Here is an 18,704-nt window from a genome sequence, read left to right as displayed (position 1 = left end):
CGGTTCGCAGTCGTCATCGTCAGAAGAGGTCGTTTCGTCCTTGTCGGAGAAGTTGTCGATGATTAGAAAGCGTTTCAATTTGTCTACAGGGGCTGTATTCCTATAGAATCGGTTAGTTCGTTGGGTCTCGGGTAGATCCTCGATCAAATATCGGTCATAGTTGAGTTTGTCCGTGACAACGTATGGTCCTCGATATTTAGCTGCTGTCTTGAGTGGCAATCCTGTGGCTTGTGGTTGTCGTTCCACAACGACTAAATCTCCGGGAACGTAAGTGGGTGCGTGCGCCCTTTTAGCGTTATAACGTGTGCGTTGTTTTTCTTGATCCGCTCGAATTGATTCTATTGCTTTCTCTCTTCTCTTCATCAATTCTTCGTCGAAGGTTTCGTTGACTTCCGTTTCGAGAAAAGAACTGCTCGGGTTCTTTGATTTGTAGTTGAATAGCAAACTGAAAGGTGATTGCTTAATGGCTGTATGGTACGTATTGTTTATGCCCCATTGTATTTGCATCAGGTGAGAATCCCAATCTCTTTCGTCTTCTCGTTTGCACATACTGGATATTGCGGGTGTCAATTGTCGATTCAGTCTTTCTACTTGGCCATTACCTCTCGGGGTTGCGGTTGAGTTTACAATGTGCGTAATATTCGTGGAAACGCATAAGTTTCTGAATGCTTTTCCTGTATAGGCTGTCCCTTGATCCGAGATTATCCTATTCGGTGGTCCAAATATACCAATTATCTCTTCTACGAATCGAACGGTAGGTCCCATGCCTGTATCTCTTACGGCTCGTATCACGCAAAATTTGGTGAAGGCGTCTATTGCCACTATTAGGAACGTGTTACCTTTCGTGCTTCTGACAAATGGGCCTAGGTGGTCCATGTGTACCGTGTGAAATGGCGTGCCGATTTTATCAATGGAGTGGAGCATTCCCGGCTTTCTTCCGGTTGGACGTTTGTGGAACAAGCATTCCAAACATGCTGAAATATATCTCCTCACGTATCTTCGTAGTCTCGGGAACCAATACGTTTCTTGGATTTTAGAGCAAGTTTTCTCGACACCTACGTGCCCGATATCGTCGTGATTCATTTTGACTATGCGCCACCTCGCGTCGTTTGGTACAACCCATAGTTTTGTTTCCTTCTGATCGTTGTTCTGACGGCGGAAAACTCTGCCGTGCTCCAGTAAGAATTCTTCATGGATTCTCTTCTCCTCCTTAGTGAGCTTATTCTTCTTTTGAAGAGTTTCCTTAATAGACTTGATCTTTGGGTCGTTATGTTGGGCTAATATCAACCAATCCTCTGTCCTTACTTCCGTATGTAGGACGTTTATACCAGAAACTATTTCCATTTCCTCCGCTGCCTCGGTAGGAGCTCTGCTTAAGGCGTCAACGTGCGCCATTCGTTCGCCAGGTCGATGGACAACGTCAAATTCATATTCTTGTAGTGACAACCACCAACGTCCTATCCTCGGTACTAGATGCTTCTTTCCCAATGCCGATCTTACAGAGGTACAGTCGGTGATAACTACAAACGGAATTCCGATGATATACACTCTGAATCTCGACAGACCCCATACTACTGCAAGTGTTTCGAGCTCACTAGAATGATAACGTGATTCTTCCGGTGTGAGTTTCCTACTTGCATAGTGAATTGGGTGTAATTTTTGCTCTTTATCTCGCTGCATCAGCATAGCACCAAGACCAACTTGGCTGGCATCGGTATGCACTTCCGTTGATGCTCTTGGGTCATAGAGTCCTAAGATGGGCCTACTCGTTAATAAGTCTTTGCAATTTCTGAACGCATTCTCTTGTTCGTTGGTCCAATTGAATTCTTCGTTTTTTCGTAGTAACGTTGATAGTGGTGCCGTCACGGTGGCAAAGCCTTTGACGAACCTTCGGAAGTAACTTGTTAGACCTAGAAATCGGCGGACGTCGTGGACATTTTGAGGTCTAGGAAAGTTCTTCACGCCAACTATCTTCCTTTCCCCTGGGCGTATTCCTTTTTCTGTTATTTCGAAGCCCAGGTAGTCTATATTCGTTTGCAGAAAGTAACACTTCTTCAAGTTTAGTGTTAGGTTTGCCCGTCGGAATACATCTAGAACGGTTCTCAGATGCTCGATTCCTTGATGTACGTTTTTCGAAGGGATTAATACATCATCCATGTAGGTTAAAGCGATTTCGAAACGTAGAGGTCCTAGTACAGTGTTCATCATCCTTTGGAAAATCGCTGGACCGTTAACCAGGCCAAAAGGCATGCGTAAGAAGTGGTAATGTCCGTCGGGGGTGATGAATGCCGTCTTCATTTGAGATTCTTCGTCGACCGGTATCTGGTAGTACCCGGAAATTAGATCTAGACTAGTAAAGAACCGATTTCCGCTTAGCCTTTCTAGTTGATCGTCAATAAGTGGAAGGGGAAACGCGTCCCTTTTCGTGATCCGGTTGAGTGCCCGGTAGTCGACACATAGTCTCTCGTCTCCTGTCTTCTTCTTAACGATTAATATTGGGCTTGAATACGGCGAGGTAGATTCTTCTATTATTCCAGCGTCCAATAGTTCGGTTATTTTCGTCCTGACTTTCCCTCGTTCCGCGTGTGATAGACGGTAGGGTCTATATGTGATTGGTTTCTCCGTTGTCAGTTCGATTTTCATTGCCGTTTGGGTAGTATGACCCAGTTCGCTTAATTCGTTTGCAAAACAGTCCCGGTATTCGTTTAGGAGATTGCATAGTTGTACCTTATTTTCCTCGGGTACGTGAGGTGCAACGTTTATTTCATCGATGTCGATGCGTTCTGTCGTCTCCGTTCCGATGTGTAAACATTCAATGACTTGTTCTTCCGTTAGTGCTTCACACGGTTCAGCTCGTAGAACCTTTTCTCCTTTCTTAATTTCGAGTTGAGATCCAGACAAATTTACTACTGGTATACTTGAGAAGCCATTCTTATCAATCGCGTAGATTCCTCTGGGTATGTAGTATTCTCTTCCTGGAGACGTTCTCATTTGTTCATCCACAAATACCTCTAAATCGCTTTCTAGAGATGCCTTAGAGTGAAGGTCAATAAATCCAACGTAGTTTACTGGGATGACTGAAGCTTTACGTGCCCAAAGATTTACGGGTTGGGGCGGCAGTTCAGGAATCTCCATGTTTTGTATCGAGTTATCTCCCATAATCGAGTGGGTTTCTTCGAATAATCGAATAGCGTTTTGTCGTTTAACGATGGTGACATGCGGTAATTCGGTGAGAGGTTGTCCAATAAGTAGAGGGATGTCTTGATTCTCATCCCTTACAACTATCAGCTCTACGTCCGCGCTTACTTGGTCAACTTTGACGGTTGCTCTTGCGATACCAACTGGCTGAATTCGGGATGTACCTCCGTATCCTCCAATGGACAGTTCCTTCTTGGGGTCTTCAACAGTCAAGCCAAATTCGTCGGCAGTACTTTTTCGAATGATGACGCATTTGCTACCCATGTCTACATATGATCTGATTGGTTTATCGTTAACGTAGGCGTCCATAAAATACTTTTCGTTCCCGTCTACGTTTAGTTGATCATCATCGATATGCATGGTTTCTCTTGGAGTTATAATCTTCCTACAATCCTTAGTTTCGTGGCCTACTCGTTGACAAGTGTCACATCGGAGCCTCTTTTGTGGTTTAAGGCAGTTTCGCGCTATGTGGCCGTAGTCGTTGCAATTAAAACATAGGGACTCACCCCTATCGTTGTAATTCGGTTTTCGTGGACGAGGCTTAGCTTGCTGGGGGTTTTGATTTTGATTCGTCTGCTTGAGATTTTCGTCACGCGTAGGCCATCTAGTGAATGAGTCGCTCGTTTTTCCCATTGGCGGTCTTTTCCTATTTTCGTTGGAATTGCTCGTGATTTTCAAACGGCCTTCTAATCGTTGTACGCAATTGAGCAGTTCTGGTGGATTCTTGAACTCCCTGACACTTAATGCTGTAATCAATTCTCTATCATTCAATCCCGTAATGAGATACTCAATCATCGCTTCCTCGTTTAAACCACAGAGTCTAGCCTTCGCCACCTTTTCGTGGTAGTATTTCTCTACAGTGTCGCTGGGTTTTCGTACAAATTGCTCCATTTCTCTATGTAACTGCTGACATCCTTTTGATGGTGGGAACCATTCTTCTAGCTTCGTTTTCCATTCAACCCATGTAAATACACTTGACGAGAGTCCTTCGAACCATGTCTTGGCAGAACCCTTTAACTTTGGTAAGGCGCTGTTGATTGTCATTCTTTCGTTCCATCCGTAAGCGGTGGCAGCATCATCTACTTTCTTCAACCACATAGTAATGGTTTGATGAGGCGCGTTTTCGGGATCAAAATTGGGGATAATTTGACTAGTATCACCCCAGTGATGATGTACGTTGTTGCCTTGATTCACCACATTCGGATTGGCTGCGCCTTGTGGTACGGGTGCAGGAACTAACGCTGCCATGGTCTGTTGAACTGCGTTTGAGACTGCTAATCGTATAGCCTCCTGGAAATCATTCATGGCAATATATCCGGCTGGATGCGAACCGTTGTTTTCGTCTTCAGACATGTTGTAATTTCGTAATAGTCGTGTTTCTGACTCGGTGTCTCTCGTTAACGTAGGAGATTGTTCGTCAGAATTTATCGCGTAGTCGTATGCGGTATTTCGTTTGTCGTGGTCGTTAAAATAGTAGTCGTTGGCGTCCTCGTAACCTTCGATGCCGTTAGTCTCTTCGTAAATTTCGTTTTCGTCACTAACCTCGTGTTCGTGAGAGCCTTTGTTTCTCAACCAGTTTCCGTGGATGCTCCCAGTTCCTGGACAAATTTCGTTGGGTTTATCGTTACCCGTAGTGTCCTCGTTGGAATGGGTATCTATTTTTCTGGTGATAACGTTGTCTCTGTGTCGTGTTGCCTTCTCGTTTTGGGCAGAAATTTCGTTGGTTTCGGTTGAACAAGTTTTGCAAATTCCTATTCTCGATGCATTTGCTTTTACTCGTTCACTCCGTCGTACGTGTGGACAATCTTTTTTTCCTTGCATGCGTATGATCGTGGTTTTTTTTTTCGTTAATGGCGGCGCCTCGTGTTATCGTGGTTTTTCGTTAATGGCGTCGCCTCGTGTTTCGGTATTGCATTTTCCAAATCCGTTTTCATCAGGCTTAGGGTCGTCGCGTTCTACGTTTTAAATCCGTCTTAATGATTACTATCCCACTTCTGAGATGTTAACTCGCATAGTTAATACGTGTGTCAAGATAATTAAAGTCAATCGTAAAGTTGAAATAAGAACATAGTAAACGTTTATTCGGTAAATCAGGTACTCGTATACATAATACTGTCGACGACCTAACCTCGCTCGACGCGAGAGAAAAAGAGAGTGTCCCCTATTGGGTATCGGACCCCATATATATAACCTCGGTTCTAGATAATCGATAATAGTGCTAGTCCCGCCATCTATGATTCGGGTGTGTAACTAGTGCCTTACAACTGTTCTTTACCACTGTAGTAGATACTAAGAAAAACGTTTTTGTTCGTTGAAAAATTGTAAAAACCTATCGTTACGGAATAGTCACCGGACCGGCTATGAGATATTTCAAAATTGTGGAACGTTACTAGACTAACGTCTTAACGGGAAACTGGTAATGATACTATGTTTGTGTTAGCATAAGTCTAATAGACTTATGGTGTTAGTTATTTTTAAAACCTTCACGAACAATATTGAATATTACCATGAATTTATTCATTAACAATATTTAATATTAAAAATGGAATACCAGTAATGATATGTTCGCTATTAAAGAATGATATTTTCACCACAATAATTGATTAATATGTTTTTGCTTTGAATCTTAATTTACTTCTTTAATAATCTCATCGTTGTCATCACTTCTTGTGCTAGTTGGTATCAGCAGAAACAGGAGATTGCAAAATTATCGCAAAGCTTAACTTTACAGTTTCTTTTGTTTTTTTTGCTAAAAGTACTTTGTAGGTGTTATCATGCACCTACGGAGGTTTAATGGCAGAATATGGCTGTTCGTATTGTCACGTATATTTTATTGTACGTTTATTATGGGAAAGATCGCATACTGTATAAGACTGTATTACCACTGCCTTCTCTAATACTGGTATTACGCAAAGTTCTAACGTGGAATGAAGTTTGTTCTTTGTGACATACACAGTCACAATTAGTTAATTTCCGAATTCGACCAAGCTGCAGGGTTGATATCAGTAACACCTGGAATTCAAAGATCTTCAACTCGCCATTTTCTGGGCCCTTTTGATTGAAATAAAGGGAAAGAGATGTGAAACACTCACCCCTTACGTCACATTTAAAGGCCGACTTCCAGCGAAAAGGGTCCTAGCGAACTGAAAACCGAGCATAGAGACTAACAATGAAGCGACGGTGCCGATTTTCGAAGCCCCGCTGGGTCAAAAGTTGGAACTGTTCTCGCTAACTGAAAGCCGTGCAATGTGGTTCTAACGAACTGAAGATGAACAATAGAAATCCTTTTTAATTTATTTCCTCTCCAATTTTTGCTTTCCCCTGAAGTAAATTCTCTTTTGTGTATCTTCAATTCGCTATAACCACATTGCACGGCTTTCAGTTAGCTAGAACCGTTCCATCTTTTACCCCAACGGGGATTCGAAAAACGGCACAGTTTCTCCATTATTAGACTCGATGCTCCGTTTTCAGTTCGCTAGAACTCTTTTCGATGGAAGTCGGCCTTTAATGTTGATGTTAGAAGCTAAGTGACATATACGTAGCTATAGCCCCGATTGTAAACAAGTTATTTTTGCGTTGTGTGAACGAGTAAACAAAGTATGAATAGCCAATGAAACGCGAGGAAGGAGGAGCGAGCGGTTTAAGCCCATACTCTTACCTTCAATCAGATATTAGTATGTAGTCTATATCCTATTAAAGATCCCAAGTGTATGGAATCTGTGTATTTCTGTTTAAGCATTTATTCTTTAGATAATGTAATGTGCAAAGCTCATTAATGTTTATTTGTCTCTGCTCGGGCTTGATCGAAATTGAAATTCGCACATGCTAAACATCTAATGGCATAAAGCAGACTTGCGTTGTCTCTAAATAGTGACTCTGACGGTTCTTTAAGTTTAACTAATCTAATCAGGAGGAAAACTTCCATTCCTCCTCCTTGATCGAAACCGGTGACATCACTGCAAATATATTGAACAGTCATAGATTCGTGCACCTCCTAGGTTTACGTTTAATATAAATCAAACAAATAAATATAGAATCTGTTTTATAAGTCTTTTTTTTACAGTTTTTTTCATCATATTTTTCCCACGTTCTGAAGGTATGCATTAGGTTAGGTAAGGTCAAGTCTTTGGAGACCGCTGTTCGACTCGGACAGTGATTATTTTTGTTTACGATCTTGTTTTCTTTGTCTTTGTGTCTCTTTAAGCCTAAGCATAACCTGTTTTATCAATTGCTTTTGAACAGTACAATGTTTTTGAAGCGTTATTATGATGTCATTTGAGGTTTTAATTTATTTCTTTTCTGTAGGAAAATCCAAGAAAAAATGTTCAACTCGATACAAATATTCACCTGAATATGAAAGGGATCTTGAACTTGACATTCGAAAGAATACCAAAGAAAAACGCTTCAAATGCGATCAGTGTGATTATGCAAGTACGTGGAAGAATGATTTGTTCAGACATCAACGCATTCACAGTGGTGAAAAACCCTTCAAATGTGATCAGTGTGACTATGCAAGTACGTGTAAGAGTGATTTGACCACACATGAACGCATTCACAGTGGTAAAAAACCCTTCAAATGTGATCAGTGTGACTATGCAAGTACGCGGAAGAATGTTTTGAACATACACAAACGCATTCACAGTGGTGAAAAACCCTTCAAGTGTGATCAATGTGAATATTCAAGTACGCGGAAGAATGTTTTGATCATACACAAACGCATTCACAGTGGTGAAAAACCCTTCAAGTGTGATCAATGTGAATATGCCAGCTCGCAGAGCTTTCATTTGAACGTCCATCAGCGCATTCACCGTGAAGAAAAACCCTTCAAATGTGATCAGTGTGATTATGCCTGCATTCACAAGAGTAATTTAATAATGCATCAACGCGTTCACAGTGGTGAAAAACCCTTCAAATGTAATCAATGTGACTATGTAAGTGCGAGGAAGAATGGTTTGTTCAGACATCAACGCATTCACAGTGGTGAAAAACCCTTCAAATGTAATCAGTGTGACAATGCGTACACGCAGAAGAATAATTTGATCACTCATCAACGCATTCACAGTGGTGAAAAACCCTTCAAATGTAATCAGTGTGACAATGCAACTGCGAGGTAGAATGTTTTGATCATACACAAACGCACTCATAGTGGCAGGGCCGGATTAAGCAATTTTGCACCCGGGGGCCGAGATAGTGTGCGCCCCCTTAAGTCGGAAAAAACGGAACAGCAAATCAGTGAGCACGAAAATAGAGGAGAGTCGGAGAGACCGAATTCTCCGTCAGCCCCCCTTTCAAAAACGTTACCAGTGCCAGTGGCTCTCCAGGAGCGTGGCGCACATGCGCAATCGGCGCAACCGAGAGAGAAAAACGTCAGAGAAGTTTGTTTACATTATTACGGCCGAGGCTTGAGTTTTACGGTGTCGGTGTCTCGGCGATACTCCGATACTCGAGCCGCTTCGCGAATCGTGCGTGCCGCGTGCGTGCCTATAGTGCTTCGGCGACGTTACTTATCAAATTTGTTTCTTGTTTTTAATCTACTGACCCTTTCCACTGTTTTATTTTTTAACTTCTCAATATTCAAAGAAAAATAATAAATATGGTTATAATAAAGTATTGTTATTACCGTAGCTGTCGCAATAATTCGAGGCATTGGGACACTGCTCTGTTGCTCAAGGGGCGCACATGTGTTCTTTTTATCTTTTCCGTGGTTAAATCAGTTCTACCGTACGAAATAATCCATCTTTTACATAGGTCAAATATGGTTTTATGTTTGGGGAATTCCGGAATGAAATTAATATAATATCGGGGCTACAGTTTTTCGTATTATTGTAACAGTTTTTGTAACAACATTTCTTATAGGAAACCATTATTAGGCTTACAAATTATAAAAAATTGTAAATTAACCGTAGACAAAGCTACAGTAACCACGCTGAATGCTGATCTCTAGTCGAGTCTAGTGTGTAATGTTAGCCTCTCTCTAACCGTATTTTCGGGTTTACCCTTTTTGAATTTCCCTCTCAAAGGATCACGTGACGTCTTACTCCTCGGCTGTGCGCCGAGGCAGATGCGCGTAAGAGCCAGGGTGCCCGGCCGTTATAAAGTACCTTCCCTCTTCTATCTCTGACTCTCCTTTGGATAATGTGCTCCATGAGCAAATGTCCCTAAGGGGGAATAGTTAAACTCAATGCGCCCCCAACAGGCCTTGCGCCCGGGGGCCAGTGCCCCCTGTCCCCCCCTTAATCCGGCCCTGCATAGTGGTGAAAAACCCTTCAAATGTGATCAATGTGAACATGCGTGCACGCTGAAGAATCAATTGATCAGACATCAATTCACTCACAGTGGTGAAAAACCTTTCAAATGTAATCAGTGTGATTACTCTTTCACACGAAAAGATGATTTGTTGAGGCATCAACGCGTTCACAGTGGTGAAAAGCCCTTCAAATGTGATCAGTGTGACTATGCGTGCGTGCAGAAGAAAATTTTGATCAATCATCAACGCATTCACAGTGGTGAAAAATCCTTCAAATGTGATCTGTGTGATTATGGCAGCAACTAGAAGTTTCATTTGATCAGACATCAACGCACTCACAGTGGTGAAAAACCCTTCAAATGTGATCACTGTGATTATAGCAGCGCACGGAAGAGCTATTTAATCCGATATCAACGTAGTAATCACTAGGAATAATAAAATGGATTATAGTTAAGAGTACTTAGCAAACTTGGAAAGAACATTTACTAAATGTATTGTATTACAAAATGTTTTTATTTTTTGAATAAATATTACTGTTCTTAACAATTGTATTTGGTAATTTCTAAGAAAGCTTTCCATTCTTAGAAATAATGTAAGCACCTTTAATTACCATACTGGCTCTATGGTTGTGTGCTTTAAATATGCCGCAGCATATTAAAATGGCGGCCGGAACTAACCAAATATCTTAACGGGCAACGCTGAACCTTTTTAGCCACATCGTATGATAAACATTTACGATGTGGGTCTTTGTTTGACCTGGCCTTTTGTCATTCTCGTAGTAGTAGTATTGTCAAGAGTAGCGCCTTTGGTAGTATAAAATTTTTCGTTCGTCATTGAAGAGTCAATGGGAGAGAATTGTGGTGAGGTCATATTTTTCGTTCTTTTTTTTTAAAATGATGGGGATTATAATAGTAAGTTTAAACATTGCATTTAATTGTACTAGTTTGTATTATGTTTTACTTTTGCTTGATATATTTAAAGCGAGAGAGAGGATTATGGTATTGCCTTAGTTTATATGGAAGGTTTAATACTTCCTTTAAGATACCAGTCATCCGTCGACAATAAATAAGGGTTTCACGCTTTCAATCCTTTTCCCCTATTTCAAAATTCAATGTAATGGAGGGAGTTTTTAAGAAGCAAAAGCAAGTAAATACATTATATTTAGAATGTGTCTTAAGGTGGTGTTTATTATTAAAAGTTACGTTTATTTCTCTATAAATCGAGAAGAATTTCAGAAGAAAGTACTAGCTTGTGGCCCCGGGTATTACAATTATAACGTAAGTACATTTATTGAAGTAAGGATTAAGGGTTATAATATTTATAGGGTATCGAGGGGCTATTCACTCCGATTTTTTGGAACTTCTTTTAATGGGTATTTCGTTTTACCACTGTTAAAGTATGCGCATCGTGGGGCTACTCACTCATATTTTCCGTTCGTGTCACACTATTACAATCATAACATAAGTAAAATAAGTAATAATTTTAACAAACTTAAAGGTAGCGCATCGAGGGGCTATTCACTCAAATTTTCTGTACGCCTGTTAAGTACGGTACGATGTGACTACAATTACGATTCCAGCCCTTTAGTCGTCTTGTTTCTACAAGTAAAAAAACCATGAGTTTCATCGAGTTTGCTTGTTTTATACATTTTATGCAAAATAAAAATTTGGTTTGAAACTTGTTAAACCCTTGATATAATGGCTTAAAACTATTCCCTAAATTATAAGCGTAAATAACTCCATGGGTTTCCTTGAAAAAAACCGTGAGTTTCATCGAGTTTTATGTTATATAATATTTATGCAAAATACAAATTTTGTTTGAAACTTGTGAAACCCTTGATATTATGGTTTAAAACTATTCCCTAAATTATGACCGTAAATAACTTAATAGGTTTCCTTGAAAAAACCATGAGTTTCTTCGAGTTTTGGGTAAATTTATGCAAATTAGTATTCTTGTGGCAAACTTTTGAAATTAGCGACCTTATGCATGGGGAGGTTTGCTGGTGAATTTTATTCAAATTAGTATATTGGCTGCAAACTATTGAAAATACTGGACTTATGCAAGAACAAGTTTGTAGAATTTGTGCAAATTAGTATTTTGGAAGCAAACCTTTGAAAATGGCGGCCCTCTGCAAAAAAATTGGTTTGCTGCAAACTTATTTCAATTAGTGGCGTGAAATTGAGGTCATTCGAATCAATGGAATCGTCCGTGAGCGTATGATCGAGTGGGCTATGACTGTTTTACTTGGATGAGAGAGTGGGATGGAGAATTGGACATCTCATCTTTATACCTATAAAGTAGCCTCTATAAACACAACTATGGCAACTACGCTCTCCGTCTTTCTCCGAGTCTTCGAGCATCCTCACTGTTTCTGTATGGGGTAATACGGTACGAAAACGTCAAAGATGCCCACTATGTTTTAAAAATAGAAGCTACTCCCATACAAATACAATAGTGCTACGCGGCAGAACTTAATAATCAGATATGGAAGGGTAGTGGCGTGCGCAAGGTACTCTGGGAGACTTTCATTGCCGCACATGTCCCACCATCATTTTACTCCAGTCCACCATCTCCTCCAAGTTAACTCATTGAGTTCCCATGGAGCAAGGAAAATGGGAGAAGTAGTTGCAGTCATCGTTAAAGACCCTTTCAGCAGTATCAAGGTCTGCAATTTTTATTGCTCCTTGAAAGCGCACATTCGCCTTGAGTAGTTCAGATTTAGAATTGAATAATTCTCACTTTGAAGCACTTAATTTAAAATTTCAAAAGGGAAATTACGGAATGCCCGTGCCGGCCAGGGCCGGAAATAAGAAAAAATTGTTATAGGACATGGGTCCAGTGACCCCCTGTTTGACTGGAAAATTTTTAGGACATTGTCCACTGGAGTGTGCAAAAATGGTGTCGCGTCTCCATAGTCAAGGTAACAAAACTTCGGAAAATTTATAGGTCAAAATGTCCAGTGACCCCCTTAGTTTTTAAAAAAATTATGGGACATTTTAAAATTTTATTGGACAATGTCCAGTGTCCTGTGCTTATTTCCAGCCCTGGTGCCGGCGTGCCGCCCTTACTTATACCATCGTCTGCTACCATGACTGCTACACAATTTAAACCGAAATTGGCCCCAACCTAAAGGGGTTTTGAATTTTCGCATTAAATTTTATTATTCTGTAACTTGTAGCCTTTCTATTTTCTCTCTCAATTTTTTGGCAACACTGGGGGAATGATTTTCGTAAAGGATTTGTTGTTTGTTTTTGATAAAATAGCTCTAGTTTGAAAAGTTATGTCTTTAGAGTCAGACATTTCCGAAATGAGTTTAATAAGTCTTCAAAGGGTGGCGCTTAAAGAGGTACTTGAGAAATTATTGGACTATCCGTGGTTTGCACAGAAATTTGAAATTTCAAAAAACTGGACTTTGTTTATAGGAAATGGAGGAGAATGATTGTAACTGTGATCACTTAAGCAAAGATGATCAAATAAAGCAACTAAAAGCCAAGGTGAGTTTCAAAGCCTATAGCGTTTGGGCCAGTACAGCATGAGCCATCCAATCTAGTATCCCTTTAAAGGGACTGCAAAGAAGGCATTGGTGTGTGGCTAAAAATTATTTGAAGAAATACGTCACGGACATCACGTGATGCCAAGATACAAAGGCTCCTCATGCAGTGGAACTGGACATCTAGTCCTTTGTTTTTCGTGAGATCGCAGCGCCAATTCCATGATATAAAACGAACTAAGCTTCTTTGAACCACGCTTCTCCTAGGTCACGTGCCTCTGACGTTTTTCAAATAATTTTTACCCACCGCTGATGCCTTCTTTTCAGTCCCTTTAAAAATAGTCTCAGTCCTGACTGTGGTTTAGTATTAAAAAAACGGCACTAGATGCTCCCATAGTCAAGGGGTGGAGTTGACTGACCCAATAAGCTTGTCAAAGATTAGGTCTAGCTCCGCCCTTGATTATGATTTCTGATTGGTTCCTGCCTTTGGCTACATAAAATTGGTGTGTAGAAGGTTAATCAGTGTGTCACGGGCGCCACAGGAGCTGACATTTGCTTTAAAGTATAAATCGCAATAGAAAAACCTTAAGTAAACCAATGTTTACTTGTGGGTGATTAGAAACACCATAAGCCGGTCACCATAGGCTTATGGAAACACATCTCTCGACCATTTATAGTGTTATTAAAGGGCACCACAAGAGCCTTGTGGGAGCTCTATGCCTACACACACCAACTGCCGCCTTGCTTATAGTTCTTGCAAAGCTCTCGCGCCCGCAAGCCTCTGGTGGAGCCCTTGACGAAAAAACCCCTTCTGATCCCTCATTTGTTCTCATCATTGTTGTTTTCTTTCTGGACACTTTAAAAGACATTCTGCGTAGAAGGAATTCCCATTTTGTAATGCAGCCTATTTTTTCAGTGTAATGGTTTAATATCAAACGTGAAAAAGGAGAGAATGAGAACTTTGTTTACGATAAATGAGAAAGTGGATGAAATTGAAAGGCTCAATGGGGTCATTCAAGAGTTGGAAAGTGAAATCAAGGACCTGATGGTTTGTGACATTCTTCATTTTCGTAGTCGATGTGAAAGAGAATCAGGTTAAAAGTATTATTTGTTTATAACATAGGAGGAAAGTGAAAGAGCCAACATTGAGTGTGTGAAGTTAGAACCTGTTGAAAATGATTTAGGACTGAATGAACAGGAATTATCTCATCCTGTTCTGATAAATCAACAAACAGAAGATTCAATACAAAGGTATTTAAAGCAAAAAACCAATGAGAACTTGTCCACGTGGGCGGATCTAAAACTAGGACTGTTCTCGAGCTCGAGCCGACACTTTGGAGGCTTGATTAAAGGGATAGAATCAATCTTTCGACCACTAATGAAAAGCTCATTTTTATAAATCAGATAGAACCTAAAATTACGTTTTCAAAAATATATATATATATTGATAGTTTTAATAACTTAACTATTTTTAATTAGTTTTTAAAAGTATTAGTTTTCGGAACCCCTCCGATCACTGCCCCCTCTACAGTCGTTTGGCAAAAACACGAGCGAAACACCTACATTACCCCGCTACCCTCCTCTCACACGGAAATATGGTAGATTTACTCCTAAAAGTAGTTTTCATACTATTCTACATTTTCGCCAAATTAATATAATTCATTTCGATACGGATGCTTTGAAAGTTATAAAGGAAGGTAAATAGTTTCAATGTAATTTTGGTGTTCAAAGTAATAATTTTTCTATGTTTAATTACAATTAAAAATATGTTAAAGCTTAGATTAGGGCCATTAGGCTAAAATAAAGCCATACCATTATTATACATGGAAGCTGAGCCTTTGCCAAAATAGCGCAAAAATGTGGTGTTTTGGACATTACCTGTAACAATTTTGACAAATCGCTATCATCCTTAGTCTACAACGTAACCAAGAGTTACGAGAACAAAGGATAATAGATATGAAAATTCAGAATTATGTTTACAAACGTCTTCTCAAATATGCGCTGCTTCCCCAGTACAAAAAGTAACAAAAAATCCTACTGCAGAAGCTAAAATCGGTGGAAGCATTCCAGTTTTTTCCCTACCAATAGGATCGCATCCCGTTGTGACGAAACAACGGGATAAACAAGTTGGCGGGTGCCCATGGACCATGTATAGTTTAAATTTTTAAACTTATAACGTTCTTTTTCCGTAATTAAAATCTTTTTTCAGACTTTTTACGTATACCACATAATTTTAGGCATACTTTTTTATATGTAACCAAATGCAGTTTATACTAGATGAAAAAACTTGGTTTTATCCCTTTAATTAACGAGCGAGTCTTTTTAAGGTCGAGCCGAGCCGAGCCGATAGGCATCGAGCCACTGCGACTCGCGAGTTTAGTCACGGAAATAGTGCTTTCTTTTTAGTCCTTTTTTCCACCAATAGCGTTCCCTTGTATTTTTACAAGAAATAGAGCGTGGGGAAATTTGCTTTCTCTCGCCTCTAACCGTTTTCTTCGCACTTTACCCAGCGAGTTTTACTGAACCATTACATTCCTAAACATGGGATAGCATTTAGAGTCGTTCTCTAGTCTTATGTTGGTAGTAGCAATTTTTGTTTAATTTATATATGTTTACCGAGCCGAGCCGCCGTTTTTTCGAATCGAGCCAAGCCGAGCTTTTAAAAAGCTGGCTCAGCTCGGCTCGTGAACAGTCCTATCGAAAACTAGCCTTTGCTAAGCTTAGCAGGCCAGTCATCTCCACCTCTCGACTATGGGAGCATCTTGTGTCATTTGTTTAAACTAAACCATAGCCAAGTCTCGGTTATGGTTAAGTTTAAGCTCAAGAAGAATTTTTTATTTGACTGACTAATTCGCGTCCATAAAACTTGATTCGTTAAGCCTTGCCACGATAATCGTGAATAAAATCAGAAGTATGTAATTCTTCGAGAGAAGTGTACCACAAAGCGGCTGGGTAATTGTAACATGATTCTTTCCAACATTTTACGTTTGGAGCAAGGTTACTATTAAACCGAATCATGCGCTTACGCCATAAATAGTTCCCTCATCATTACTCTATTACTCTATTGGCGCTTAACAATTTGCCAAGGCGCATGCGCTTGTGGATTGTTGTCCCACGTCAAGACAATCAAGGTTTGTGGGTTGGTTGCTTAGGATTTAGTACCGAGCAGTTATAGAACTCACCCCACGTTGTGATGCCCATCTGAAGTTTGTTGAGCAGGAAAGCAAATGTTCCAAAAGGGTGAGCCTGGGAAGAATTATGTTACATATAACTAAAGTATTAAGAGGTTACAGAGTGTCATCCTTCTTCCATTATCCCCTTCTGATAAAATGTATTTATCTTTTATTACTGTTGCTCTATAAGTTTTGACGATTTTTTATTTGGATAGTTCGCTAAGTGTACCAGCTGAGATACCCAGCAACATTTACCAAAGTCTGCTTAAAGTGGAAGCCACGGACCTCGAGCAATTTGGTTTAGGTATGGTGTCACATTATCGTAATTCTGACACGCAATCTGATGTAGTTCCAGTTTAATAAAACTATTAGGGTTATTTTTTCGTTTTGACCATTAAGGTTCGTTGGTAAAAGCTGAAGGTGATTGCGATATCCAAGGCACGCTGACTGAAGAAGATATTAAGGAAGAATCACCTGAATGTGACGCGGAGGTTGGCAAAGAAAACACAACCCAAACTAAAACTACCTCGAAAAAGGCTAGAAACGCGGGTCTTGGAACGCGAATTATGAAACTGTGTATTCCTAAACTAAAATACAGTGACTGTGTTCCTTATTTACCAAACCTTGAGGGCGAAGCACAGTTGGAAATGTCTCCTGTCCCAACGACAGATTCGCCTCTCGAGAACAATCTTAAAATTAACAATTCTTATCCTAAATCACGAATTTCTTCGACAAAGAGAGGTAATGAGAGTAAAGCAACTCGATCCAAGAAATTGTGTCTTGAAAAACGTTGGGAATTGTCGTCGCTTGACGCAAATATGGAAAGAAATTCTCTAGAAAAAGCTCCAGAGAAGAATCTTGATGATAACCAATCCAAAATCACCTTGACCGATTCAAAGAAAACTGATAATAGACAAAATCAAGCTATGAAACTGTACTTGCCAAGCGATTTACCAAGAGTACCGATTGAAGTTGAAGATAATACTTCAGTGTCCAGCTCTGATGCATCCGAAAGTAGCTCGTCAAATAATTCCGAAAGTAATACAACTTCTGCCAGTTCGGAAATTGGTAAGTCATTTTACGCTTAGGGTCAGCAACGGTTTTCGGGACTGGAACATAAAACTCAAAAATCGTCAAAATTGACCCAATTACAGTAGAAACCTCATGAGCATGTTTCGAAATTTTCTAGTGGTAGTTCCCCTAACACGTTTTTTAACCCTTTCCTTTCTAACCCTCATTTCTTCTGTCTTCCCTGGGATTTTTCAACCTAACCTTAGCATTTTAAAGTTTCCAAAAATTTTGTCTCATTTAAATTAATACGTTTTTAACTTAGTAAGATTTTTTTTTAATTTAAACGGAAAATTTTTCCTACGAATAATATTAAACTCAATATTTGATGCTTTTGGGCCTGAGCTCCGTGGCCACCGGACGAGAAAAAAATTCCCTTTTAAAAATATAGGTACCCGGCCATCCTTGGTGTCTTAAAGAGTACAAGCAAACGTTGCTCAGATTGATTTGACCTTAGTACTTGACTCCCAATGGTCTTTGAAATTGTGAATAATTTCATCTAATATTTTTGAGACCCTGCTCCGTCTTTATAGCAGTTCTCGAATCTATGCAAGTGGTCAATCGGTTCTTAAGGTAGTGCCGAAGGAACCGCGGCACCGAATAATTGTCCTTCGCGTGTTAGGTGCTATACGAGGCGTTTCAAATATATCGTTTAGCTCACCTAGGCCCTAGATGCGTACTTTGCGTGTGAATTAGCCTTACCGCTTCTGGTCATACTGATAATGAAATATGAAACGATTTATTATTGAAAATGTAAAGGATACAATTTGTAATATATTGAAAATTACTTACTTTGTATGGGAAACAAGGGTTTTAAAGAGAAAATGGTGTTAAGGTAAACATCCTTGACATTTGGGTAGAGCCTTTCGGCAAAATAATGTTATTGTCGTTGCAAACTATCCAAGACGTTTTCTTCTGACTTAATCGTTGCAATAAGTAAATCACGATTTTGTCACATACGCTGAGTGACTGACTACCTTCCTCTGAGAATTGGCCATCATATCCAAAAATTATGATGACATCCGGCTCTTCCAAAATTTTCAGCCTTATACTACCATCATATTCAGTTCATAAGAGTAACGCCAGGGCCAAATGTATCCCACACAGTCGTGAGTTAATTTGGAGTTACGTGTTAACGAATTGCAGTTACTTGCATTTTAACTCCGTCACCTAGAAACAAAAAAGAAGAGAGGACAGAATGACTCCTTTGTATATCGGCAGTCATATCATTTTCCCTTCCAATTTTAAATTTATTTTAGAAGCATATTTATATTGCAATAGACTAAAACCTTAAATATTTTCTTAGTAACCATTAGTTTCCACTTTATGATATTTAAAATCTTCGGAGACGGTCATCTCGATTCGGAGCGGTATTAATTTTGTTTTCCGAACTTGTTTTCTCTAACTTTGTGTCATTTTAGTACTCGGCATGACCGGTTTTATCAAGTGCTATTGAACAGTACAATATGTACAAAGTGTGAGAAGTTTCAGTTTGTTTGCTTTCTGAAGGAAAATCTGAGAAGTAGCG

At 39.8% G+C, this 18,704-nt stretch overlaps 1 protein-coding gene across 3 annotated transcripts in view; it reads left to right on the top strand.

Annotated features, from left to right (window-relative positions):
- The first annotated feature begins 12,498 nt into the window (after positions 1-12,498).
- The window catches only part of LOC149587302 (uncharacterized), a 66,840-nt gene continuing 60,634 nt past the window's right edge, over positions 12,499-18,704 (top strand). For all 3 annotated transcript variants that reach the window (XM_089863419.1, XM_089863421.1, XM_089863420.1), the window contains exons 1-6: positions 12,499-12,791; positions 12,868-12,939; positions 13,852-13,983; positions 14,059-14,186; positions 16,324-16,412; positions 16,508-17,176. In XM_089863419.1, coding sequence (XP_089719545.1) covers positions 12,726-12,791; positions 12,868-12,939; positions 13,852-13,983; positions 14,059-14,186; positions 16,324-16,412; positions 16,508-17,176 — 1,156 coding nt within the window. In that variant the 5' untranslated portion in view covers positions 12,499-12,725. The remainder of the gene's footprint in view (positions 12,792-12,867; positions 12,940-13,851; positions 13,984-14,058; positions 14,187-16,323; positions 16,413-16,507; positions 17,177-18,704) is intronic.

Source organism: Phalangium opilio, unplaced genomic scaffold, assembly GCF_054372755.1.
Source record: "Phalangium opilio isolate 3A_F unplaced genomic scaffold, DU_Popi_V2 ptg001170l_1, whole genome shotgun sequence".
Classification (NCBI taxonomy): Eukaryota; Metazoa; Arthropoda; class Arachnida; order Opiliones; family Phalangiidae; genus Phalangium; species Phalangium opilio.
This window is presented reverse-complemented; position numbering and strand designations above follow the sequence as displayed.